Source organism: Vidua chalybeata, chromosome 24, assembly GCF_026979565.1.
Source record: "Vidua chalybeata isolate OUT-0048 chromosome 24, bVidCha1 merged haplotype, whole genome shotgun sequence".
In the NCBI taxonomy this organism is placed as follows: domain Eukaryota; kingdom Metazoa; phylum Chordata; class Aves; order Passeriformes; family Viduidae; genus Vidua; species Vidua chalybeata.
In genome coordinates this window covers 489,348-516,124 of record NC_071553.1, presented here as the reverse complement: position 1 = coordinate 516,124, position 26,777 = coordinate 489,348, and the positions used below count along the sequence as shown (strand labels likewise).

The window sequence follows — 26,777 nt, the reverse complement described above, 5'->3', positions numbered from 1 at the left end:
GTGCCTCATCAAGTCTTTTTTTAAACACCTCCAGGGACAGTGAATCCACCACTTACCTGGGCAGCCCATTCCAATGCTGAACCACTCTTTCTGTGAATATTTTTTTCCTAATATCTAGTTTAAACTTCCCCTGGTGCAGCTTCAGGCTGTGACCTCTCATCCTGTCACTGGTCACCCGAGAGAAGAGACCAACCCCCATCTGGCTACAACCACCTTTCAGGGTTATCACTAGAGAGTGATAAGGTCCCCCCCCGAATCTCCTTTTCTCCAGGCTAAACAACCCCAGCTCCCTCAGTCGTTCTTCACAGGGCTTGTGTTCCAAGCCCCAAGGGCCTTGTTGCCCTCCTTTGGACACATTCAAGGATCTCAACGTCCTTCCCAAACAGAGGGGCCAGAACTGGACACAGCATTCAAGGTGTGGCCTCACCAGTGCCAAGTACAGGGGAAGGATGACCTCCATGCTCCTGCTGGCCACACTATTCCTGATGCCATTTGCCTTCTTGGCCACCAGGGCACACTGCTGGCTCACGTTCAGCCGCCTGTTGACCAGCACCCCCAGGTCCCTTTCTGCCTGGGCACTGTCCAGCCACACCATCCCCAGCCTATAGCATTGCAGGGGGTTATTGTGGCCAAAATGCAGGACTTAGCACTTGGACTTATTAAACTTCATCTTACTATCCTCTGCCCATCAATCCAACAGTTCCAGGTCTCTCTGCAGAACCCTCCTACCCACAAGCAGATCAACACATACTCCCAGCTTGGTGTCATCTGCAAATTTACTGATGGTGGACTCAATCCCCTCATTCAGATCATCAATGAAGAGATTAAATAGAACTGGCCCCAGCACAGAGCCCTGAGGGACACCAGTAGTGACTGTCCCCAGCTGGATGCAGCACTGCTCACCACCACTCTCTGGGCCAGCCATCCAGCCAGTTCTGAACCCAGCACAGAGTGCTCTTGGCCCAGACATGGGCTGCAGCTTTTCCAGGAGTGTGCTGTGGGAGACTGTTGCACTGTTCTTTTGAGTGTTTTAAAGTTCTTCTAAAAGTTTCTTATGCCTTCTGATGTTTACATATTTCTACTGAATTTTCTCACACTGTTCATATAAACAATGATTGTTTTGCATTCTTCTTTGTGGGTGGACAGAATTGATAAACTGTTAGTTTGACCAGTGTGGTTGGAGAGGTGGCAGTTTCACCATCCAACCCACTGTCAATTTTGCTATTGTATATATTACAGAGTCAGAAAATAAAATCTCTAAGTTCTTTTCTCTCCCCCTTTACATCTAGCATCCGTGAGTTATTTCGTGTCATGGTGTAACAGGAGACAGGGGCTTTGCCAAAGTCCAGGTAGACGCATCCACAGCCTTCCTCGCATCCACCAGGTGGATCACCTGGTCATAGGAGATCAGGTTGGTCAGGCAGGACCTGACCCTCCTAAACCCATGCTGGCTGGGTCTGATCCTCCAGCCATCCTGTAGGTGCCAGGTGATAGCACCCAAGGTGATCTGTTTCATAATCCTACTGGGCACTGATGTCAGGCTGACAGACCTGGAGTTTCCCAGATGCTCCTTCCAGCCCTTCTTGTGGATGGGCGTAATCCCTTCAGGGATGCCGTAAATCCCTTCAGGCACAGGAAGGAGCCCAGAGACAGAGGGGAGGAATGCCAGGAGGCTGTGGAGCAGCAGATCTCCCCAGAGAAACAAGCACCACCTTAGTATTCTACCTTCCATAAAGGGGGACGCAGAAGGCCTTTCCTTCTGGTCATCCCTGCAAGTCATTAGGTTTGCTGGAGGGCTGAAGTGTCAGGGAATATGGGCATCTCCAGGAGCTTGATGCAGGCTTGGAGTAGCAGGAACGTCCTTGCAGCTTTGTATTTACACCTCACTGTCCTGCTGCCAGCATGGTCTGCCCTGACAGGTCCTGCAGGTCTCCAGCAGCATTGAAAGATCCTGCAGTTTACAGCCTCCACCTGGTGCTCATGGCTCCTGAACTGCTCCTGCACTAGATCCTGGGATGCTTCCAAGGAGTTGGGATTGCTGCTGGAGCTGTTGTGCCACCAGGTTTCCTGAGAGGACTGATGGATATCAATTGTGATAACAAATTGCTCCAGAGCCCTTGCATTGTTCATGTCAGAAATAAATTTTATTTCTTTCCAAACCCAGAATACTACCTGCAGCCATGAAAACCCCACTGCAGTTCCCCACTCCCAAACTCCAGTCACAATTGACTAATCCAGCCTTGTCAAACTTCACAACAATACATTTCAGTGGGAGGAGAAATTTTTCCATGTGGTACATGATAGAGTTAATCTCTGCCCTGCAGTTCTAGCTAGCCAAGGAAGAGAAGATGGTGACAAAGTTATATAATTAGCCCTAATTTAGTGAGATATTTTCAACCTTATCCTTAAAACGCATAGCAATTCCTACTTATGACTTAGAAAACTACACACAAGGTACAAGAGGCTGCACTCTGCTCTGTCTCTCCAAACTGGGGACTACAATCATAAACTGGGAACTTAGAATAAATAATCTGAACATCTCTAAGTCTGTCTCTACAAGGCAAGCACATCAAGGTCCTAATACTAATGTGCAACCACATTAATGTGCACATGGTCTTCTGACATTATTTGTCACAAAATCTATTTATACAGGTGCATGAAACACATGGATTTGAAGGATGCTGCAGCAGCAGGACCTGCCACAACCAAGCGCCTCTTGCATTCACCCAACAGCTTCAACAAATGGTCCAGAAGCCACTCAAAGATAAACAATTCCATCCAAAATAACTGCACTAAAACTACTCAGGATCCAGCACGTCTTCTGAGGTCAGGTCACAAGCAAGAGGCACCATTAGCAGGGCAAAGTATGGAGGACAGTGGTTTGGCCAGCTCAGCTGGCCCCCGGCTCTCCTCTCTTGCCCTTTTTGGTACCCAGCAGGTGACCCCTGAGGGAATTTTGGTTTATTCTGTCATTCGGGCCACTTTTCCTTTCAAAATGTTTTCTTCGGAATGGTCACGTTTTACCTTTATTTCCATGGGGTCATCTGCGTCATCTACAGCAAGAAATAAAGAAGGATTAAAGTTTGCAAAGTCTTCTCTAACTTCAGTCAGGTGAAGATACAAAGTATCAGAAAATGCTTCTGTTCATAGGCAACAAGAATCATGAAATCCCAGGATGGTTTGGGTTGCAAGGGGTCTTAAAGCTCATTTCATTCCACCTCGTGCCATGGGCAGGGACATCTTCCAGACTGCTCCAAGTCCCATCCTACTCCTTAGCCCTTACTCTATTCCAGTATCTGCTCCCCTGTATGAGCAGGTTTTCATACTGAGATGGGCGTTGGGATAACGCTTGGAGTCAGGGACTCTCAAAATTTTGGCTTTCCCAACATTCCCAACATTTAGTTCCTGGTACCACAGGGTTGCTGGAAGAACTGCCAGCATACAGTGGTTATACCTGTTCTATTCCAATGTGCGACCTCCTGGACACATTAATAGGTATCTATTCCAAGGTTTGGAACAATTAATTTCCTCAGATCAGAGGGATGAAAGAAGGAATAGTTAAGGTTCCCCTCAGCTGCTGCATGTTGGGTTTCTATAATATAGAGAGGCTGCTGTGGCCCACCATTAAATAAAAAGGTATTTTGTCACTTCCATTATGGAGCCATGCTGGGAGAGCTGGGAATGTTCAGCCTGGAGAAGAGAAGGCTCCAAGGAGACTTGACAGACCCTTCCTAAAGGGGGTTCAAGAGAGCTGGAGAGGGACATGAGACAAGGGCCTGGAGGGACTGGACAAGAGGGAATGGCTTCCCATTGCCAGAGGACAGAGTGAGGTGGGACATTGGGAAGGAATTCTTCCCTGTGAGGGTGGCAAGGCCCTGGCACGGAGTGGTCAGAGAAGCTGTGGCTGCCCCCGGATCCCTGGAAGTGTCCAAGGCCAGGTAGGACAGGGTTTCGAAAAACCTGGGATAGTGGAAGGTGTTCCTGCCCATGGCAAGACGTGGAAACTGGATGAGCTTTAATGTCCCTTCCCACCCAAACCAGGCTGAGATTCCACGTTTTACTGTAAAGGATTCCTCTGAGCTCAGCACAGGCCCTGGGATTTCCATTTTAAGAGCACAGGTGCCATAAGCGACAGTATGACTGGAAATACCTAAATAATTAAGTACTTCAGGCTCGGCACAGTTTGAGTGTTCTAGCCTTACCTGATAACTACCTGTTTGTTATACACAGGGTTAAGCAATGCAGAAAACCATGCCAAAAGGTAAATTTCTTGGAACAACACACCTCTCCAGAGCTTTGTGCTCAGTGGGAATCTCAATTTCTGCTATGGCATAGGGCAGATCATGGTACCAAGGAAAAACAAGAATGTTCTGGTTTACAAGAGGCATGGGCAGAGCTGCAGAGATTTCTGCACTTTGGAGACACATGCAGCCAGGCTGGGGCTGGGGAGTCAGGGCAGGTGGAGAAGATCTGGTTTTGGGAAGGCATTTCTAGAGCAAGCAGGAGGATGCTCCAAGGAGAGAGGAAAGGAAGAAAAGGCTCACACTCTTGTTCTCGCACTTGGGACATTTTAACAGAAACCAGAAGAGTTGCACATGATGTTTTTATCCAATGTGGAAAAGCATCCTGGAAAAGCACCCAAAGCCAAGCCCCAGAGCCCTGGGTTCTTGAGGACAGCCTGTGTGTCACAGCACAGGGAATGTGGGAGCTGCAGCACCTCTCACCTCTCGTGAGCTGGACTGTTCTGTGCTGCTCCTCTCTGACCTGTTTCATCAACTGCAGGTTGTGGTCACTGGCTTCCTTGTGGTTCACCATGGGGAAGGGGTAATCCTGACCTGGGTAATGTAACATATATTATGGAATAATTCATGCTTATGTAAAATATACATGAAATAAGTTCTGCCTGTACAAAAAGATTCTTAAAGTTTTAAAAGACCACAAGCCACAGCCAGAGAAAGACTGCGAAACCACAGATGGCAGCAGAAAGAAAGACCAGATTTACAAAAGAAAAAGCGTGGCTCCGTCCGGGACAATCCAGGAGACACCCAAGCAATGAATTCTCAAGAAGAGAAGTATCTACGATCAGGATATTCAGGGTCGTGCATCCCAATACCAGGTTCCTGTGACTCATAACTCATCGTTTCCCAGAAACAGCTTTGTCCAGCCCAGCACAGAGAACAGGAGACGCCATGAATAAGTGAAGCAAAGAAAAGAATAGGAGAAACTCTGCCCCAGGCGGAAAAAACTGTATAAAGCTAACCAGACAGAGACAACATTCATGAACAGAGGGGATCCGAAGCGGTAGAGTTCAGATCAGTGTTCACCCAGCGCCGATCCCGGGCTCGGCGCTGTCCCTTTGATTGTGGCTATCAGAGACTGAATCTCAGTCGTGAAATAAAAATCTATTTTTTAATTATTAATTCGGCTTTATAATTTTATTACCTAACAGTAATGTGGAGACAGAGCCTTTTCCACACTTGGCAAGTACATTTTCCCTGGATTTTAAATACTTCCAGCATTTCTTAAATGGAAGTGCCTAATTCTTTCCATCAAAGAGAAGAGCTCCCACTTTGACGTAAGAGCCTTCAAAGATGTGTTAGAGCAGGAGTAAAAGCACAAGATGTTCTGATACTTTTTAAAGCAGCCAAGCATCCAAGATAGGAAAATTCAAAGGCAAAAGTGTGTAGTGATCCAAGAGTTTTAGGAGATAAAGTTGAGGCAAAAATATGTACTGTGAAATGAGACTCCAATGAAAAAACGTTAATGGAGAATGAACAGAAGGAATGGATTCATCCATTTTCAGAAGATAAATGGCTTATGTTGGAAGTGCGATGCTTCCATCTCATACACATTTATTTTGGATAGTTAGCAGCAGAAAAATCCTTAGCAAAGAATGTGAATGAATTACCTATGATACATCCTGCTTGCTTCTGCTCCTCTTCAGATGCTGTCCAGGGCTCGTAGATGTACTTGGAGGGAAAGTTCTTTAGTATGGGCAAGTATTTCCTACAAAACAGGGATAATAGGGGGGTTTATAATCCTGTAGGCAAATATTCATACATTCAGAGAAGTGAAAACCAACCTGTGCTGTGTTGATATTGATATTACAATCTGTGGGAAATCACTCTCCACAAAAAAAATTGGGTTTATGTTCTCAAACCTCCATAGGTGATAGGTTCCAAAAGTTAACTTCACAGCATAGAATAAATGGGGTGATTTAACCCGTACTTCAGTTTTGATTTCCTCCAAAATACGTTTTTAACATTTTCACTGATATTTCATCCTAAACATTAATAAATTTAAAACACAAACTAATTTTTAAAAATTGTTGCAGAATGGCAAAGTCATTTTCTGTCCCACTCTGTGAGGTACCTCAGCACAGGCTTCTCCTTGGCAATACCCAAATCTAGCTAGGATGGGAGGAAGAGATGTGGGGAAATGGAGCTGTATTGGGGGTTAGGTTTCCTTTCATTTCCTCTAGTTGTGGAATTTTTTCCCATTGAGTTGCTAAGAAGCACTGATGGCTGTGTGCTTGAGACTTTAGGGAGGGGAAACTCCTCTGATTTTGGGGAATTTCTCTGGGAGGGACAGAGACACAGTGAGAATAGGAGCAGGTAAAGGAGAGGGGCTGGGGCAATTGTGGATCTCTCGCTCAATCTGGGCTTTGGAAGATGGTCAGACCTGTGGCCTGGGAAAAGGAATTCACTCCTACCGCCACAACCCAGCTGGGAGCTGCTTTTCTTCTGCTGCTGGGCTCCACACTCCTGTGCCCTACCGGGAAGTCCCACAGTTCCAGCTACTGTCGCAGAGCACATCTCACCCACCATGCTGGGACTTTTTGCTCATGCCTGCTGTTCCAGCTCAGTGTTTCTCAGAGCCCTGCTGGGCCTGGCTGCCCCAGGCTTCGTGAAGCGAAGCCGCTCCGCCGTCCCTGCCCGGCCCGCCCCACAGCGCCCCCTGCAGCCGCGCAGGGATCACAACACCTGCCCTGCCCACCGGGAGCCACCAGCGCCCCTGCCGGCTGTGCCCGGAACTGCAGCGCAGGGAAAGTGCCGCGGCCGAAAGGCTGGGACTGGGCTCCTGCTTCTGCTATTGTTAATAGGCAGTTGTGGTTGTTTGTTTGCCTTGCTTCACATACAAGTAAAGAACTGCTATTCCTATTCTCATATCTTTTTGCCGTAGAGCCCCTTAATTTCAAAATTATAATAATTCAGAGCGAGGGGGTTCATATTCTCCATTATAAGGGAGGTTCCTGCCTTCCTTAGCAGACATCTGTCTATCAAACCAAGACAAGCTGTTTGCTCAACATTAACATAGTGAGCCCAGTGCTTTCAAAAAGCCCATCAGCACATTATGGAGAGACAACAAAATGAGACTGTGAAGCAAAGAGGACTCAGAGTGGAAAATAAAACCTATGGGTGTGCAACTAAAGAATGGCAGGGTTAGATGGGATATTCCTCCCTGTGAGGGTGATGAGGCCCTGGCACAGGTTGCCCAGAGAAGCTGTGGCTGCCCCATCCTTGCAATTGTCCAAGGCCAGGCTTGGAGAAACCTTAGGATAGTGGAAAGTGTCCCTGACCATGGCAGGGAGTGGAACTGGATGAGGTTTAAGCTCCCTTCCAAGCACATCCCAAAATTCTATGAAAAGCAAGAAACAAAGTGCAGACTGGAGCAGGGAAGCTGTGGGAAGTCCTACTCAAATCCTTTAGAAAGAGGAGCCAGCCTAGTGATCAAACATGGTGCTGGAGGCAACAAGTGCTCACAAATGAACACAAGCCGTGCTCAGCCATCGCTTGGAATGACAGATATCTCTCTGCTTCTCCATGACTCAGTTTCCTCAAGTGTTCAATAAAACCATTGCTATGAGTCCTGTTTAACAGGTGTGTGTGTTTGATCCAGTTCGTCAGTTCCTGCTGTCAGAGGAGCTTGAGAAGCTCTCAGGGTGATGGTGGGGTAGGTGTCCCCTGACCTGATGTAGTTGCCCTGGGGGTCTGTGCGCTTGCCGAAGCGGATGGGGCAGAAGATCCGTGTGTACTGGTGGAAGAAGGCGCTGGCTGACAGCCACATCCAGTTCCCAGCGTTGATGCTGTAGTCAGCATCTAAAAGCAGCTCTTCAAACACCTGCACATCAGGGATGGGAAGAGAGAGAGAAACATCCCTGAAATGGCTATATTGCAAAAACTAGACAAAACCAGGCTGGGAGGTTGCTGCTGGAAGCATAGCACTGTGTGGCTTGGGCTGCCGCCTCACAGGCACACCAAGAATACTCTTGTCTTAAGTTGGAAATGGGGAGTGTATTCTGTTCCTATTGATGGGCCAGTTATCTTCTGTCAATTGGGCAGTTTTCTTTATTTCTTCCACAACCCATCCTCCCTCCGGGGAGATACCTTTCTGTTAATGGGCCACTGAGCCTCTCTACATGACTGATAAAAATTACATCATTCTATTGAGAGGAAGAGCCAAGCATTCCTAACTGATATTATCTGAGATCTGGAAGACCACAGGCAGGATTCTCCACTGGATTTCCCAGAGGAAGACCAGGCCCATCTACACCACCACTGGATCTTCAGAGGAAAACTCCACCCTTCTACAGGCTCACCGATTCAACAGAACCACACCTGTCACTGCAGGAGGGCTGCAGCCACCATTGAACCAGACTGCTACCAACACCCTGACCCGCAGGGTGTCAGGTCATATTCTGACTCTGTCAGCGTTGTTTTGTAGTACTGCGTTGTTTGTTTTATTTTTATTTTCTTCCCTAATAAAGAACTGTTAGTCCTGCTCCCATACCTTTGCCTGAGAGCCCACTTAATTTCAAAATTATAATAATTCAGAGGGAGGAGGTTTACATCTTCCATTTCAGGGGAGGCTCCTGCCTTCCTTAACAGACACCTGTATTTTCAAACCAAGACAGCTCTCCACAGACAGAAGGAAGACAGAGCAACCCAAAAACTCTGGGTTTGGAACCTTCTACAGACTGAGCATGTCTCCACTAGTAACCTCGTTATCTGAAAATCACGAGGATTTTCAGATATATTCCCTCCGCTATGGGGAAGGGAATGAACTCTCATCAAAGAAAGAAATTCCATAAATCCCGAGATCCGCAGGAAGGGGCAGAACTAAACACTGCTCTGTAGAACCCTCCACTGCTAGACTCAGGCTGTGCAAGGTTTCTCAGGGCCAGGCAGAACAGAGGAAAATAAAAGCAGTAGTGAACCTTCATTCCCTCTTCCCAGCTGATCCAAAGGTCCCCCCGTGTCAGGAAGCAGGCAACAGCATGCCTAGCCAGGTGATGGATCCAGCCTTCCTGGCGCAGCTGGGTCATAATGGCATCGATCCATGGGAACCCTGTCTGTGCCTGCAGCAGAACAGAAACATCAGCTCTCCCCTCATACACTGCTTTCACAGAATTACAGAATGGTTTCAGTGGGAAAGGACATTAAAGCCCATTCCACCCTCTGCCACGGGCAGGGACACCTTCCACTAGCCCAGGTTGCTCCAAGCCCTGTCCAACCTGGCCTTGGGCATTCCCACAGATCCAGGGGCAGCCACAGCTTCTCTAGGGAACCTGTGCCAGGGCCTCATTACCCTCACAGAAGAACTTTGTCCCAATATACCTTCTAACCCTGCCCTCTGTCAGTTGGAAGCCATTCCCCTTCTCCTTTGACTCCATCCCTTGTCCCAAGTTCCTCTCCTGCTCTCCTGGAGCCATTTTAGGCACCAGAAGGGTCTCTAAGTTCTTCCTGGCACCTTCTTTTCCCCAGGCTGAACATTCCCAGTTCTCACAGCTTGTCACACCACTGCACAATGCATTCAAACTGCCAGCAGGGACCAATCAAGGGAAGGGGAAAGCCCCAAGCTCCAATGCAGCTGCTGAGGTGGCCATGCACCTCATTACCGTTTTCCATTTGTGGAGCCTCTCTGCATCCTTGTACCAGCAAATCTGGAGGCAGATGGGGTTCCCAGCCATCTGGGTGAAGTTGGGGGTTGCTGATGCTACTGTATAGAAGAATTCCCTCCACAACAGCTGCCCTTGGAGTGACACTGGGGGCAGAGAGTGGTGCTTTGCCTGCAAAAGACACAAGGTGGCAGCTTCAGTTCATACATACCATTGCTGCCTCACTCATTTTGTGACTGTCATGCCTATAAAATAAAGATTAATCTGACTACAATACTGGTTTCAAGGCACTTTAGTGTTCAAGTCAAGGAAATCAAATATCTGAGGCAATGCTGTCTGGCCCAAAGCAAAGCCAAACTGCCAGACTTCAGTGTTACCTCAAACATACTCCATCTACATTCCAAAACAGTGTCACACTGGGATTTCTTACACCAAGCATGTGTTTATTAATGTGTTAGCTGAATTCAGGTGGCTCAGCCACGTCTCAAATGGTAATCTTAGGATGAATGTAAAGGAGGTTGGTTTTCTTGGTCTGGTTTCAAGCTCACTTTTTCTTAAGAATCAAACAAGATTTCAGAAAGTAGTTTTTATTTATGCGACAATTAAAATTTGTCTAAGACAAAAACAGTTGATTCCCAGAAACAAAATTGTATAAACCAATCAAAAACTTCCCTTAACCACCAGACAGACAAACTAAATCTTTGAAACTTAGGAAGGTTTTCCTGGACTTCCCTGCTGATCCCAGGTCTGCTTGCTCCCTATTCATAGAACCATAATTTGGGTTGGAAGGGACCTTAAAGCCTATTTCACTCCACCCTCTGCCATGGGCAGGGACATCTTCCAATAACCCAGGTTGCTCCAAGCCCCATCCAACCTGGCCTTGGACACTTCCAGGCATGGAACAGCCACAGCTTCTCTGGGCACCCTGTGCCAGGGCCTCACCACCCTCACAGGGAAGAATTTCTTTACAACATCTAATCCAAACAGGCTCTCTAAGTTTTAAGCCATTCCCTCTTGCCCTGTCACTGCAGTTCCTGATGAAAATATGAATTTAGAATATGAATATCCTGTTTCTAAAACTTAATTGGGAAGAGCTGCAGACATTCACAGGTGTTTCATGCAACATGAAGCCACTCCACAGATTTCATGGGACACAGTGAGAAGACATTAACAAAGCAGCATTTTTTGATACACCAAGTCTCTACCAAGATGAGTGTTAAATCCTGCCTCCCATGCCACACATGGCCCAGTTTTGGTTTTGCTTACTTAGGACCAATTATTTGCTTACCTGAGCATAAATATTTGACAACCTATAAAAAAATGTCCGAACTGACAGACAGCCCATACTGAAATATGGGCTCAGGCCTGTGGTGCTTGGAAGCAGCGAGTTTGGGATTGTCCTTGGTTTAGTAAAACTTGTCACCCAGCCCTGAAATGAAAACAGAAATCTGGGTTCAGGCAGCACAAGATCACACATGGCCAGTAATAAACAGAGGAAAGCTCTTGGAACTGGCTTCATTATCACAGGGGCTTGTTTGATGTCATGCCTGGAAAACACTTCCGCTTCCCAGAAATCAAGGAGAACAAAACCCGTGCCCAAGCTGCCACCCCCTCCAAGCCAAGCTGGGCAGTGATCTCAGCCCACCTCGACCCACCACCATCCCCTGTGTTCCCTCAGGGCTGACCTGGTCAGTCAAGTGTTGCTCCAGGCGCTGCAGTCCTTCAGTCTCCCCTCCTCTCCAAGGAGAAAGGCTCTCTGGGGAAATCTTCAAATCCACAGGGAGAGGCACCCTGTAACACTCAGCCAGACCTGGGTCAGGGGCCCTACATCTCCTGAGGTGAGAGAGAAAACTCTTTGAAAGGAGCAACTGGAGCCAGGAGAAAGAGGCACTCCCTGTCCATGCACATACCAAGTATCATCTATCACAGTCCAACCAGAGCAGAGAGAATGAAAGCACAGCAAGAAATCCCAGGCTGTACTGTCCTGGGGGAGAAGAGTTCATTCTGCAATTGCTCCAGGGAATTCTAGCCTGAATTGGGGAAGAGGAACAGCCCCACCAAGTTACAGTGCTCAGAGCAGTCAGCTGCACCCGCAGCCCAGACCCCTTTTAGCTCCCATGCCCTATACAAGGCTCAGAGGCAGCTCCTCTCCAGTTCCTCCCAGCTGTCACATCCATCCCAAGGAGGGAACCAAGAGCCTCCTGGGACCCTAAACACAATTATACTGCTGCTTCCAAATGCCACTCCAGCTCCTGTGCCTCTGAGGAGAGGCCACTCTCAAGTCACAGAATCCCAGACTGGTTTGGGTTGGAAGGGACATTAAAGCCCATCCAGTTCCACCTCCTGCCACGGGCAGGGACACCTTCCACTAGCCCAGATTGCTCCAAGCCCCAGCCAACGTGGCCTTGGACACTTCCAGGCATGGGGCAGCCACAGCTTCTCTGAACAACCTGTGCCAGGGCATCACCACTGGAGGATTTCTTCCCAAGATCTAATCTGAACCTTCTCTCTTTCAGTTTCATAGGGAAATAGGCAGATCAGCTTCCTGGGCCACCCTGGCTACTCGTTCTTAACCAAGTTGGGGCCCCTCAAGCCCACAGCCCTCAGCAGCCCCCGCACATCTCTTCAGCCTCAGTTGCTGAGGCTTCCCAAGGCCTCTGCCCCACATATGGCTAGAAAAGCATCAGTTTGTTTTTCTTCCCTCCTGTGAAACACAGATGAAGAGGCTTAAGAAGTGCTGGTGGCACAGAGACTTCCCAAAACCCATGAATGAACTCGGACATCAACAGATCTTTGTACTTACCTGGACAAACCTGAGCTCAGCCCTGCTGCAGACACCTACAGAGGTGGGGCCAGTGCAGCTCTCAGAGCACTGACATAGCTCAGGCCTGCTGGGAAGCATGTGAACCACTTATCTCTCATCAGCATTAATATTAAAAGTACAAACAAAAAATCAGGCAAGAAAACGAAAAAAAAAAAAAAAAAAAAAAAAAAAAAAAAAAAAAAACCAGTGCTAGAAAAAAATACAGGAACTTATATATCCCAGTACTTACAGGAGTCTTGTCATCAGACTATCTGAGGACAACATTCAGGAAGTAACAGGACTCCCCCAAGATGGGAAGATCCAAGCCTGGGTTGGTGACACTGAGCTGAGGCCATGCAGGAGGCACCTGACATTGAATCCCAAGCACTGGCAGTCCCATTCCAGCTGTCTTCTGCCCCACTCTTACCTCCCTTTGGATCACTGACCTCTCCTCATGGAGAGCTAAAACACAAGACATCCTTGACTCTGAGCTTCTTCTCAAGTCCTGGGAGACATGAGCTCAGTCTCTTTTTCCCATATAGCAGAGGGGAGCAGAGATTTAAAGCCAGGAGGGAATAGTAGAATCATTCCATCGAACTTCCTGCATAAAACAAACTATCGTGGTTCATCCAATACCTGTCCAAAATCTTGAGAGGAATGCAGAGCATGCCTCTGAGTAAATTCCCCAGGCTTTCCTCTGCAAACTCTGCAGGAGTTTGCCAGCTCTTAAAAGCTTTTCTCAAGGTGTGTCTTGGGTTACAAGATGTGGCTGGGGGTGTGTATTCTATTGCCATCTGTTAGAGGTGGGGCAGTTATCTTCTGTTAATTGGGCCACCTGTTAAAACCAAGTGGGGCAGTTTTCTTTCTCTCTTCACACCCTCCCTCTGGGAAATATCTTCTGTTAACGAGCCATTGAGTGTCACTGCGTGACTGATACAATTCCATCATCCCATTGGGAGATGCCCCACCCAGAGGGAGGAGCCAAGCATTCCTACCTGGATATAATCTGAGACTTGGAACACCAGCCTTTTCCCCACTGGATTCTAAGAGGAGCAGCTTTCTTCTCCACTGGATTCCCAGAGGAAGACAAGGCCCATCTAGACCACCACTGGCCCTTCAGGGCAAAACTCCACCCTTCTGCACTGCTCCAACAGAACCACACCTGTCACTCCAGGAGCACTGCAGCCACCATTTAATAGGACTGTTACCAACACCCTGACCCACAGGGTTTCATGACATATTCTGACTCTATCAGTGTGTTGGGTTTTTTTTTGGTACTACTGCATTTGTATTTTTAATTTTCCTATTAAAGAACTGTTATTCCTATTCCCGTATCTTTGCCTGAGAGCCCCTTAATTTCAAAATTATAATAATTTGGAGGGAGGGGGTTTATATTTTCCATTTCAGGGGGGGCTGCTGCCTTCCTTAGCAGACACCTGTCCTTTCAAACCAAGACAAAGTATCTTGCAAAGCTGAAGACTTTTATGGAATCACAAAATCATTAATGTTGGAAAAAACCTTTAAGTTATTGAATCCAACCATTATTTTGTGAGGTGTCCCACATGGTGAGAAATCTGCACAAATATCAAAAGAGATGAGTATCAGACCATTCCACCATCTGCTTTCCCTTCCCAACAACAGTCACATCCCCCGTATATAGATTCAATAACCCTCCATACACAGAAATAAAACAAGAAAACATCTAAAATGCCTCATTATCATTTGGGGCTGGCTCTTCTTTTGGGCAGAGAAAGAGGACCAGGAATTCCCACTCACAGGCTGGTACTTACTGGAAGTCTTCAGCTGTGAGGTTTCGGACAGGCACCTCAGGATCACCAAGCAGAGAGAGAATGTGAAGGAACCTCTTGTAAGTTAATGGGGGACTTCCACCATTTAGGTCCAAAATCCTTAAAAAAAAAACCAAAAAAAGAACCACAAGATCTCACATAACAGAAACCAGGGAAGAAGTTAGAACTGCCAGTGGAGGAAGGTGACATCACAGGCTATAACAACTCCATTAGTGCAACTGAATGTAGAAATTACAGATTTTACAAGTAAAACTCCCCTGGGTACTTCTATCCCAAGAGCAGTTTCTCAGGACCTTAGACAACAAAACTGGGATCAGGATTCTAGCCATGGCTTCACCTGCACAGCCACACACAGCCAGGACACACAGGGCAGGGCGTGGGACACCTCTGGTGTCACAAAAAACAGGTTCAGGACAGTAAATAACTGTCCTCTCTGAGCAATCACCTGTGCAAACAGTTTGAATTCAAAACAGCAAGTTACACACATCCATTCATTTACATAATTCAGGGGTTTTGCAAAATTGGAGTGTTAGGGCTGGTTTAGTTGTTACTGTTTTCCTTCTTACTGATTTCAGTATCTTCAGTCATTCAACAATGAGTAACCTCTGAGGGCCTCTGATCCAAGTGTATTCAGACACCAGTGAAAGTTGACTTGAAAGATTTTGAAAAAATCTGACAGAAAAACTCTTTACCATATTTAATAGAACTTTTACAAGTCCTACTAAATGTGTTAGAGACTTTCTTCCACTCTGTTTAAAAGAGTAAATTTTTAGGTGAATTAAACTGCACAAAAGGAAAAAGTTAAGCAGCTGTTTGGGCTGAAATCCTAAAACCTGTGCACAGTCTGTTCTGTTTCTTCCAAGAGAGCAACACACAAAGCTCCCCCAGCAAACAGCATCATGTTCACCTCAGACAGTTCAATTTCCTCCAAAGGAAAAACCAAGACTTTTCTCTTCTAAAATGACCTCCCTAGAGACACTTGTAGATTTGGAGCAGTCACGTACCGCTGGGTATTGTACAGGCTGTGGCTCACCAGGGAGAGCACCTCAAAGCCCAGCTCTGCCCCCAGGCGCTGGATGTTGGCCTCCATCTCCTTGTAAAATGGCTCCATCTCTGCATCCAGCGTCACTTGCGTGATATTCCACTTCTGGATGTGATCCCTAAGAACAACCTCATACTCCCCTTGAATAACCAGCAAGCAGGAGCCCAGCTGGCCCAAGTTTTTGTGGAGATCCTCAAGGGACTGGAGCAGGAAATTCCAGCGCAGGGCCCCAATGTGCATGGAGGAGGTCAGGAATGCTCTGTCCAGGATGTACACAGGGTACAGGGCCTCTGAGGACTCCAGGGCAGCCAGCAGCACTGGGTTGTCGTGGAGCCGGAGCTCCTTCCGGAAAAGGTGAATGGTGCGATGCAGCATCCTGGCTACAGGAGGAAGGGAACCCTTGGCTTTCAGGATACCAAATCCCTATAAAGAACAAGGTCAATTAACAATTAGAAATAAGAGCTCAAAAAAAAAAAAAAAAAATCCTCTGCAGGTTTTACCAGAAACTTCTTGCTTTGGTAAGTTTTCATGAGAGAGAAATGCAGGAACCTCTCCAAGACCAAACCTCTCCTCTGGCCCCACCATTCAGCAGCAGGCTCACCATCCAGCTCCACAGAGAATGGTCTCTGCCCCAAATAAGTCAATCAAATCCTTAAATTAAATCCCTCGATGAAATTACATCCCAATAACACTCACCAGAAGGAAGGAATCAAAACAGATGGAGCAGCCAGGGCTGCATTTAGTGCAGAAACACTTTTTAACCCCACAGATGTCAGCAAACCCTCTGAAAGTCATCAGCTGATTTCAAGGAGGTCCACAGGAGCAATCAGCTCATCAGAGACCTGATACAATACTCCCTCTGTCAGGCAATTTTAGTAGGAGACATCTGAATTTATCGATTTCACAGAATACCAGACTGGTTTGGGTTGGAGGGGACATTAAAGCCCATCCAGCTCCACCTCCTGCCATGGGCAGGGACACCTTCATCTGTCCCAGGTTGCTCCAAGCTCCGGCCAACCTGGCCTTGGACACTTCCACACATGGGGCAACCACAGCTTCTCTGAGCAACCTGTGCTAAAGCCTTACCACCCTCACAGGGAACAATTCCTTCCAATATCCCATCTCACCCTGCCCTCTGGCAGTGCAAAGCCATTCCCCCTCGTCTTGTTCCTCCAGACCCTCGTCCAAAGTCCCTCTCTAGTTCTCCTGAAGCCCCTTTAGGCACTAGAAGGGGCTCTGAGGTCTCCCCTTTTCTTTTCTAGGCTGGACATCCCAGCTCTCCCAGCCTGCCTCCAGAGCAGAGCTGGGTGTGATAATGACACAAAATTACTCTTGATTCATACATTTATTCCCCTTTGAACCACTTCAGCTGAGTTCAAAGGGTTAGCAGAAGTGCTGACCTTGGGTCTTAGGATGAAGCATCACAGGGTACAGTTTGGGAAGCAGCTCCCAAGCTCCGGCTGCCCTATTCAGGACAATGGACCCAGCAGATGCCGGGAAGCAAAGGAGGAGCCCAGCTGCCACCTTGTGCCTGCACCAAGCCCAGCAGCACCTCCTAAACTCACTTTCCCACGTGCAATTGGAAAAGTTCAATGCCCACCTCCCAGGTGGGTCCCCACCTGTTGCTAATTTTGAGCCTTACCCCCAGAAGAGAAGAGATTAGAGATTAGCAAAGAACCAAACAACAATCCCTAATCCAGCTCAGCTCTTCCAGCCAAACAGCTCCACTCACCCCCTCACAATGGCTGTACCAGGCAACTCAGCCCTTGTCCCTGCTCAAGCCACATCCAGCAGCTTTTCCATAAATCTGATTTGCTCCGTTCCCAAACACATGCACCAGCAGCACCCAGACAGGCCCACTTTGTTACAACTCCCACTTTGTTACTACTTGTTACAAGTAAGTAACAAGCACGGGCTGCAGCCCAGTGCAGGGCTGGGCTGTGTGGCGTGCTCTGCCCTGCACCCCAGCTCAGCACTGCCCTGCACCCACTTCCTGGGAGAACCAGAAAAACAAGGTGACTCCGCTGCTCAGGGGAGCACCCAGGTGGCATTTTTGAGTACTAAACCATGCAAAGTGTGCTGGAAGATTCCCCTGCATTCTTTGCACCAGCTAGCCTCACTGAGGGACTGCCCCAAACAGGGAGTCCAAGGCCCCCATAGCCTTACAGCCTTTGGGGCTGTCCCAAGCCCTGTGGCCCCACACGGTCTGGAGGGTCACCCCAAATCCAGGGCCCTACAGCACCCTGATGTCTGTAGGATCACGTTCACCCCCATGCCCCTTGGTCTCACACACTTGGAACTGCTCTGAGCCCAGTGCCCCACACAGCCCATGGGATGGCCCCAAGATATGTCCCCAGGCGGGTCCCATCTCATCCCATCCCATCCCTTCCAGTCATGGCATCCCTGCAGGAGCAGTGGGAAGCAGGACCACATCACATCAGGGACTGGGCACAGGGCAGGCAGGCCCCAGGCCAGGGCCTGGGTGGGCTGTAGGGTCTGAGTTAACAGCAGCTCTGGGGATCCCACTAAAGGGGACTGGGGAAATCAGAGTTGGGGGAACAAGGATTTCATTAAAACAAGCTGGGAGGAGCAGAGGCTCCATTAAAAGGGGCTGAAGCTCACTAGGGAGGGCAGGAGCCTCGAGCCAAAGAGGTGTCAAAGCTGGGTGAGGAGCTGGGATCCACTACTGGGTGGGAAGGAATGGGGAGGGGGATCACTTGTGCAGGCTATGGGTGGTGTCAGAAAGAAACTGAGCTCTTGGACAGTCCTGTTGTGTCACAAGGAAAGGAAAGAAGGCAGAGCAGGTGCTGTCTGTCATTGACATCATGTTGGGATTTACTCTTCCACCTCTGCATGAACCAGTGGCTCGAGCCTGTTCACTCAGCAAGGCTGGGCAGAGTCCCTGCCACATCCAGATCACATCTGTTCCCCAAAAATCAACCAGGCAGGCAGAAAATACACCTCACACAGGATTCATCCCTGCACTTCGGGACAGGTACATCAAGACAGAAAGCAGGGAAATCCAGGCCTTACCTTGAGAGTTGCACAGCTAATGCTCTGGGGTCTTTACAACACATCACCCCAAAAAGAGGAGGTCACACAGTCACTGATCCCAGCTCTCCTGCTGCTGAGCATTTCTCTCCACAGGCAGGAATGTGCTGGAGGGATGCAAAGGCTGTCAGTGGCGCTATCCAAAACCTACCATCCTGCTCCTACAGGCATCCAGAAATGAGTTGCCCAGTTTTAAACACCCCTAAATACCATAAATATCTGCACTGAGCTGGATTCTGCATCAAAGATGGTCTAAGCCACTCAAACTTTCGTGTAATTCCCAAGAGCAAAGGAGGAGGATTGCAGGCAGCTCCTCTCTGGTCCCACTGGCCCTTGGAGCTGGCAGAGACAAGATGGGGCAGGGACAGACCAAGGCCTAGGAACTGGGAAGAGAAATTGTAGCAGTTTCCTCTGTGGACACTCTTCATTGTCAAATGCCCCTTGACTATATCTTGGCTGCTTCAGAAGCAAAAGTGAAACAGATAAACACAAGTTTTAGACACCTGGAGAGAGCAACCTCACACCTGCTCTCTCAAACCACAGGCTGGGCTTGGGAAGTGGAATAATTATCACTGTTGTTTAATGTTATTCTGATTTGACAGGTTTGAGAACAATTCTTAATTGGGATCTAAGAATTAATTTTTTGCATAAATATGGTTCCATAATTCCACTCTCCACGCTGAGCCAGACCTGAGGCTACTGTTCATTCCAACCTCTAGGTTCCTTCCCGTTTGAATACTTTAGGTGAAAAAGAAGGTACTGGATACAGCTTTGATGCAAAAAAATGGCACATTGAGTCAGAGGAGGAAATAAGTCCCAAACACACCGAAGTGTACGGGCTTGACTGGGGCTTCTCCTGCAACAGGTCGAGAACCACACCCGGGAGTCTGTACCCATGGGGGATGGGGCGGAGGCAGGACGGGCTGAGGCTCCAGGCCCGGGCCCCTCAGACGGACGGGGAAGCGGCGAGGAGGCAAAGGGGGACGCCGGCCCCTACGCCAGCCCTGCCGCAGCTGGGGGCGAACGGGCCAGCTTGGACTTCCACCTCCTCCCTGGGGGGCTCCCTGAGCCCGCCTTTACCTCCTTCCCCACGGCCCGTGGTGGCGGCGGGCGCGGCACCGGTTCCTCGCCCCACGGGGCAGGTTACACAACGCCGGCTGAGACTGGTGGGTTATGTAAGGACCGCTCCCAGCGGAGGCCTGCCCGCTGTCCGCGGATGTTTAACGCGGTTCCGGGTGGCAGAGTCCCAGGGCTGGAGAATCCCAGAGCCGGGGGTCCCGGAGGAGCCTGGAGGGTCCCGCAGCTACTCCGGCCCCACCACCGCCTCAGCGTCAGGCCACGCCCCGCGCGCTCTTCTGTTACAGGCGGGGCTTGGATTCCCGCCCGCAGCGCTCACGCAATGGCAGCGCCCCAAGTGAATTGAGTGGGCGGGGCTGAGCGCCAGGACAGCTCAATCAGCGCCCGAGCGGCGGGCTAGGGGGTGGGGCTGCCTGCCAGGAGCCCGCCCGTTGCCCGGTGACAGCGGAAGTCCAGCCCCTGCCGCGCGCCGCCTCACGGCTCTGTGCGGCGGGAGCCCGGGGCTTGGCCGTTGCGCAGGAGCGTTAATTAGTTAGAGTGAGGCGGTAATTAGTAAGCAGAGAGGGTGGAGGTCGTTCCGAAGGGATTGTGTGGGGGATCTTGGAGGGGTGAGGGTGCTGGTGGCCGTTCCCATCCTTGGGGAGCCCAGCTCTTGTCCGTGTGCGGGGGTAATTAGGCTGATGGAGGGGGGTGAAACGCTTCTTCACTAGGGATAGTCAGGCTAGAGGTGCAGCGAAAGTGAGGGGTGCTCGGGCGAGGGAGTCTATGGGATGTTAATGCTGCCTGAGGGATAGGATAATCCCTGGAGGGGGCAGTTAGACCTCGGGGGGTGTCCCCCGTCCACAGGCTGTGGTGGGTTATCGAGCCAGGTTCCTCTCGGGGTGGACTGGCAGGTGTGCCTATGTCCCTGTCCGTGGGGACTGGGGGGCGGAGCCCTGCTTTGGGAGTGTTAGGGGCATGGGCTGGGCCCATCCCTGAAGCAGCTTTCAGGTCTCTTCCTGCACAGGAAGGTGGAGATGGAGCTTTTGGGTAGGAAGGGGCACTGATGGGGGCCCCAGCAGGGCAGTGGGTACCTTAACCATGAAAGGACACAGATGGTCCCAGGGCAGAAGTTACAGGCCCATAAGGGGTTTGGAGCCTGGTTATGGCCTCCCAGTTTATTAGGGTTTGTTCAACCCCAGGGTTTATTAGACTCAGCTGGGAATGGAGGGGGTGGGATGGATTATAAAGGGTCTCATACCCCTACCCCAGCTGGGTGTAAGAGTAGCTCCAGGAACTGGCTCAGCCTCTCTGTGATTCTGGTATCACATCAGGATAACAGCTCAAAACCCAGGTCCTTAGCCAAAAAAAATATCTCAATTTAAGGGGCTATTTTTAAAAATCCAGGTTTGTCAGGAATAGAATTTGGTCTCGGAGCTCCAGCACCATGCAGAGAGCTTCACGGCTGACAAGGGAGCTCTCGCTCCTGGCTACAGAGCCACCTCCGGGCATCACTTGCTGGCAGAATGGGCAGCTGGATGACCTACGGGCACGTACGTACCTTGGGGGTTCCCAAAGGCAGGGCTGGGTTGCAGTTTGCTGCTAGGTCTGTGCATGCTTTGGGGTTTACAGGCTCTGTGGAAATGTTGGATTGTAGTTTCCTTTAAACATAGCTTGGCCTGTGCCTTGGCTGGTCTGCCCTTAGTTTTGATTGCTGTGGGGTGGAACTGGTCTTAGATAAGATGATATTTTTTTATTCCTGGATTCTCCCCCGTGAGGGTGGTAAGGCCCTGGCACAGGTTGCCTAAAGAAGCTGTGGTTGTCCCATCCCTGGGAGTGTCCAGGTTAGATGAGGCTTGGAGCAACCTGGGATAATGAAAGGGGTTCCTGGAGCTGGGTGGACTTTAAGGTCCCTCCTAATCCTTAACATTCTGTGATTCTATCACGTGGGCAGCTCTGTAACTGTGGGAGGTATGTGGGGACTGCTGGACAACAAGATGATCTTGAAGGTCCCTTCCAACCCAAACCATTCTATAATTCTGATTTTGAATGTAATTCTTGTATTTTCATCTTGCTCCTAAAGAAATTTTAGGAGGTGTGGACACACCATATGAGAAAGGAATATTCAACCTGGAAATCATAGTTCCTGAAAGGTAAGTGGGCAATAAACTTAATTAAGATTAATTAAGAAGGAGTTCTCCCCTGTGAGGGTGGAGAGGTCCTGGCACAGGTTGCCCAGAGAATCTGTGGCTGCCCCATGCCTGGAAGTGTCCAAGGCCAGGTTGGCCAGGGCTTGGAGCATCTTGGGCTAGTGGAAGGTGTCTCTGCCCATGGCAGGGGGTGGAGCAAAATGTGCTTTAAGGTCCCTTCTAATGTAAACCAGGCTGATTCTCTGATTAAATAGTTGGTGTAGTCCTGCTTTAAGTATGAGTAAACTGATGTAAGGTATTTGCTGTAAATACTAACATGTATTTCCTTTATCTTCTCAACAAGGAATTGAGACCCTCTTTTTAAGGAATGCAATTTTTTAGTAGCTGATACCTAATTTGTATTGAACATCAAAGCTGTGTGATTAAAAACCTAAAAGTGCAAATATAAGACTTTTGCCTCATCGTACTGTCTCAAAGCTTTCTGGAAAGAGCTTGTTCATCAGTACGAAGTTTCTTATGTTCTTCCCCTTGTGGAAGGCTATCCAGGGAAGTGTTAGTCAGACACAGCTGGAAGCAGCAAAAGCAGAGCATTGCCTCTGAAGATTTGTGGGGGAAGGGTGTTATGTAGGCTGGGAGGAGGAAATGATGGCATTGATTGGGTGACAAAACAACTGGTCCGATAGATATAACAATAACTTTTGTTTTTTAATGCTTGTGCCTTCAGGTACCCATTTGAGCCACCAAAGATTCGCTTCCTGACCCCCATCTACCATCCCAACATCGACTCTGCTGGAAGGATTTGCCTGGATGTTCTTAAGTTACCACCAAAGGTAAGATAGTGCTTGGGTGTGGGTAAGTGAGCCTGGGCAGGATAATGAACTTCTTATCTGCTTCTTGAAAAAGCCTGATTGAATGTCTGTTTGCTCCTGACTTATTTACAGGGAGCAGCGAATGAAGTTTTGAGTGGCATCCTCTTTGTTTAGAGCCAGAATATGATGTTTTTTGTTCCATAGAAGTTTCCAAGGCTTTAAAGATTGGAGTCAAAAGACTGTGTCTGAAAATGAGTTGCCCCAACACAGCAGAGATGTGCAGGGTACAGCCCATAGAATTATGTAATCTCCTGAATTGGAAGGATCATCAGGGCCATGAGCTGGATTTGCACAGGACAAGCCCAAAGTCCCACCATGTGCCTGGGAACTTTATCCAAATGCTCCTTGAGCTCTGGCAGCCTTGGAGCCATGACCACTGCCGTGGTTGTCACTTGGGCTTCCTTGGAGCCTTGTATTGAGAGTGGGTCTGGTGTGTTGCATGGGGCATTAGGTGCTGGATGTCCCAAGGCAGGTTGTGTTGAAATGCTGTGGCTTCTGAGGTGTCTCTGGGCTGCCGTGTGCTGGTTTCTTTCTCCAAGCTGCTGCTCTGTCCTGTTTCCTTACAGGGTGCATGGAGGCCTTCCCTGAACATCTCCACCCTGCTGACCTCCATCCAGCTGCTGATGGCAGAGCCCAACCCTGACGATCCTCTCATGGCCAATATTGTACGTGAGCTCCCTCTCTCCTGGCCATGGACACAGGTGGGGAGGGAGTGGGGGGGCTGGACTTAGGCTCAACTTCTGCTTCACTCACTCTGGATTGACACACTAGGAGCATGGCCTGACCTGGATCGGCTGGGGCATCCCTGGGCTTCCCTGAGGCAGCTGAGGCCAGAAGAGATGGTCAAGGTCTTGTCTTTAGCCATTATCTTCAGTGCAAATGGCAGCATGAGTTCTTCAAGCAAGCTAAATGAATTTTACACTTCATGCTTGTTGCAATTCTAGTCTGGTTTAGGAGTCCTAAAGCCAGACTTGGTCCCAGCCTCTCGGTGACATGTATTCAGTCAAATCTGTCTTTGTCTTGCTCTTCCCATTTAGTCCTCAGAGTACAAGTACAACAAGCAACTGTTCCTGCTCAACGCCAGGAAGTGGACCGAGAAATATGCAGGGCAGCTGAGGGTAAGGACCACGCTCTGCTCAGTTGGTATAGCTCCCTCTTGGTCTACAGTCCTTTTGTCTCAGTTTCACAGTTGCTTTGTTCTTTCCTTCCTCCCCTTCTGCTCTGTGTTTTGGGTCTGTATTTTCTTTATATTTTTTAAGCTCATTACATTCTCTCCTTCCAGTTAAATGTGCTCATTCACTAATAATTGCCATGCTGCTCAAGGAGGAGGAAGGACAGATGGATAAACCCTTCCCAAGGATCCTATAGCCCTATTCTCCCTCAGCTCTGTTCCCTGTCCTCCTGTGCCTGATGCCCACCTGTGCCTTTTCTCCACCTGCTCATCCATTCACTGACTGGTCTCCCTATTCCCTGATGGAGTTCAGCCTTCCTCCCATCATCCTTCCTTTCTTTCTGCCTCCTTTCCTCTCTGTCACCTCACCAATGAGTCTCATAAAAATAAAATCACACTTAAGCAGATCAAAGCCTCTGCCCAAAAATCAGTTACCTTTGGGCCTTCTTCCTTCCCTAGGTGCCTTCCCTCCCTTGCACCTGATTGGGGTAGCCTCTTTGCGGGATGGGGATATTTTCCCTGCAGGAGCCATGCTCACTGCTCCAGCTCTGAATGCATGTGCAAGTTAACTGTGGTTGTCAGGAGGGCATAGAGTGAAGCCATCCCTGCAACAACACACAGAGCCCTGGAGCGACCTGGCTCATCTATGTATGTTCTACTGCTCTGCTCAGCCATTATCTTTCTCTCCTGTTATTCTCCTTCCTAAAAAACCCAGCAGTGGGAGCAGAATAACAACGGTTCACTGCGTAAGAGCCAGAGTACAGTCAGCTCTGACCTTGGTGGAGCACAGGGCAATCCAATGGCTGTAAAATTAAATTATTCACAGCTCTTTTATTTCTTGCGTCATCACAGGTTTCCAAGCCTTTGGAAGAGAAAATCATCCAAAGTGAAACAAACACCAGCATTGAATCAACCACACAGAAAAGAAAAGGGGTTGACATCAATAGGAAGGAGAAGAAATCCTGCCCAGATTCCTGAGGGGTTTTTGTTCTCTTTGGGCTGTCACTGTCCCCTTCCCCTCACACATGTACATGGAGAGAGTCTGCCTTTTAGGGGCTGCACCAGCTTTGGATTTCTGTTTCCTTGGGGTTTTATTTTTCTGTGAAAAGTTCCATTATATTAATAAAATATATGCTTTAATTTATTTAATTTTTAATTTAATTTATTTAATTTTTCACACCACTTTTCCATTTTGTTGAGTGGAGGTTTTGGAATATTCAAAAGGAAAGGTGAGTTGATGTGGCACAGCATGGTTTTTGGTAGCAAGAGAGGGCCACAGAAGTAGCTTCTGTGAGAAGCTTCCACCCTTTCTCACAGAGCCAATCTCTGATGGCTCTGAAGATGCACATGCTGCTGGCCCAGTTAGAGAGGCTGGTAAAATGCCTCTGTGATGACATTTAAGAAGAAAATCAAAACAGCACACAGGGCCAGTTTTTCTACAGTGGTGGGGAGGCACTGCCATGCTGGTGTGGCCTGTGGTGAGCCTTGCCTGCCTGGCCACCCCTAACCAACCACTGCAGACAGAAGTGCCGGGGCAGTGTCTTCTCCTTCCTGATGCCCTCTCTGCATGAGGAGAGGTGTTAAATAATGCCAGCACTGTGGTGGCCACTGCCCACGCAATGACAGCAGGGCCAACTGGCCAGCAAGGGAAACAGGGTAAGCAATTCCCTGACATGGAACTTCTCTGCGCTGCAGGATCTTGCAAGAATTAGAGGGACTTATTGGCTAGAGTACCTACAAGCAGCAGTTTTTCTTCTAGTCAGAGAAGAGGAGGAAGTGAGAACATGTGAGAGAAAGCAACATGCCAGCACCAAAGTCAGTGGAGGAGGAGGTGCTCCAAGTGTCGGAGCCAAGATTCCTCTGCAAGCCATGGTGAGGACCATGGTGAAACAAACTGTTCCCTGTAATGCATGAAGTCCACAGGGGATGCAGAAATTCACTTACAGCCCATGAGAAAAGGGCTCACGCTGGAGCGGGTTGCCAGAGAAAGCTACAATCCAGTGGGAAACCCAAATAGAGAGAGAGGGCCCTTGCTTCCAGACTAGAGCAGCCTATCACTAAAAGATTACATGCCTTATGGGTAAGTGACCCACAACACAGCTGTTTTGGGAAGACTTTGCCTGTGGGAGGGACCTCACAGCATAGCAGAGAAAAAAACTGCTCCTTGAGCGAACAGAATATGATCTCGAGTGATAAACTGACCAAAACCCACACACCCTGTCTCCCTACACTGTTGGTGGGAAAGAAGGAGGGGCTGGGGGAGAAAAAATATGTTTTAAAGGCTTCTTTTACTTCTCATTCTCCTCTTTTAACTCTGTTAATAATAAATATACTTTATACCTTTAATTTTGAACCTGTTTTGCCCTTAGTGGTTTTTTTTTCTCCCAGTCTTTATCTCAATTCATGAGCCCTTCATTTTTTTCCCCTCACCTCTGCCCAACTGTAGCAGGAGAGGGTAAGCAAACAACTTTTGTGCCTGGTGTTTGGCCAGTGTCAAACCATGAGAAAAGGAAAACTGGAACCACTGCTTCAGCTTCCAATTTTCAGAGACATGGGAACAGCACCAAGTAGTTCACTTTCTATTTTTACAACCAACAGAGCAGGAGCTGAGCAGCAGACAGCTCAGAACCAGCTGGTGGGAATCCTTTCCCAGGAAAGGCTTAGTTTTCCATGTAATCTCAAGGGCTAAGTCATTAAACTCAAGTCTTACAACTCTGGCTCTCCAGAGCAGTCTGTTAGGTTCCAGCTGGACCATTTAGGATAACCTGGATGGTGTCTTGGCTCTGTTGTGACTCTAAGAGGTGGCCAGTGACAAGAACCAGCTCACAGCAGGTGAGGAAGAGCCCAAAGGATCCCGAAGAGATCTGGGAGAATGGATGTGGAAGAGCAAGATGTCAGCGATGTGATGTGTAGGGGGAAGAGTGCAAGA

General features: G+C 48.7%; 2 protein-coding genes across 8 annotated transcripts; one reads left to right on the top strand and one right to left on the bottom strand.

The window, feature by feature from the left end:
* Nucleotides 1-2,122: 2,122 nt before the first annotated feature.
* Nucleotides 2,123-20,012, bottom strand: LOC128799429 (cryptochrome-1-like). Of its 4 annotated transcripts, XM_053963828.1 has the most exons (12): nucleotides 19,683-20,012; nucleotides 18,585-18,709; nucleotides 15,514-15,974; nucleotides 14,492-14,608; nucleotides 11,584-11,731; nucleotides 11,187-11,327; nucleotides 9,899-10,069; nucleotides 9,218-9,358; nucleotides 7,970-8,121; nucleotides 5,909-6,006; nucleotides 4,725-4,835; nucleotides 2,123-3,053 (listed from the first exon to the last, which is right to left on the bottom strand). In XM_053963828.1, the coding sequence occupies exons 3-12, from the start codon at nucleotides 15,924-15,926 to the stop codon at nucleotides 2,962-2,964; spliced, it is 1,584 nt and encodes a 527-aa protein (XP_053819803.1). In that variant the 5' UTR covers nucleotides 15,927-15,974; nucleotides 18,585-18,709; nucleotides 19,683-20,012; the 3' UTR covers nucleotides 2,123-2,961. The 4 variants fall into 4 exon arrangements, with proteins under 4 accessions (XP_053819803.1, XP_053819806.1, XP_053819807.1 ...); XM_053963831.1 differs by lacking the exon at nucleotides 4,725-4,835; XM_053963832.1 differs by lacking the exon at nucleotides 9,218-9,358.
* A 102-nt stretch (nucleotides 20,013-20,114) lies between these two features.
* Nucleotides 20,115-24,992, top strand: UBE2T (ubiquitin conjugating enzyme E2 T). Of its 4 annotated transcripts, none has more exons than XM_053963836.1 (7): nucleotides 20,115-20,216; nucleotides 21,066-21,211; nucleotides 21,742-21,811; nucleotides 22,533-22,638; nucleotides 23,244-23,342; nucleotides 23,715-23,795; nucleotides 24,701-24,992. In XM_053963836.1, the coding sequence occupies exons 2-7, from the start codon at nucleotides 21,106-21,108 to the stop codon at nucleotides 24,824-24,826; spliced, it is 588 nt and encodes a 195-aa protein (XP_053819811.1). In that variant the 5' UTR covers nucleotides 20,115-20,216; nucleotides 21,066-21,105; the 3' UTR covers nucleotides 24,827-24,992. The 4 variants fall into 4 exon arrangements, with proteins under 4 accessions (XP_053819811.1, XP_053819810.1, XP_053819808.1 ...); XM_053963835.1 differs by having other exon boundaries at nucleotides 20,118-20,224; XM_053963833.1 differs by having other exon boundaries at nucleotides 20,118-20,231.
* Nucleotides 24,993-26,777: the final 1,785 nt, after the last annotated feature.

Bases quoted from the DNA above. Each gene is read 5' to 3' on its own strand.
- UBE2T (XM_053963836.1), top strand. From the start codon at position 21,106: ATGCAGAGAGCTTCACGGCTGACAAGGGAGCTCTCGCTCCTGGCTACA. The intron at 22,639-23,243 runs GTAAGATAGTGC...GTTTCCTTACAG, and splicing joins TTCTTAAGTTACCACCAAAG to GGTGCATGGAGGCCTTCCCT. The intron at 23,343-23,714 runs GTACGTGAGCTC...CTTCCCATTTAG, and splicing joins ATCCTCTCATGGCCAATATT to TCCTCAGAGTACAAGTACAA.
- LOC128799429 (XM_053963828.1), bottom strand. From the start codon at position 15,926: ATGCTGCATCGCACCATTCACCTTTTCCGGAAGGAGCTCCGGCTCCAC. The intron at 9,359-9,898 runs GTAATGAGGTGC...GTTCTGCTGCAG, and splicing joins GGCTCCACAAATGGAAAACG to GCACAGACAGGGTTCCCATG. The intron at 3,054-4,724 runs GTGAGAGGTGCT...TTCTTGCTGTAG, and splicing joins AACAGTCCAGCTCACGAGAG to ATGACGCAGATGACCCCATG.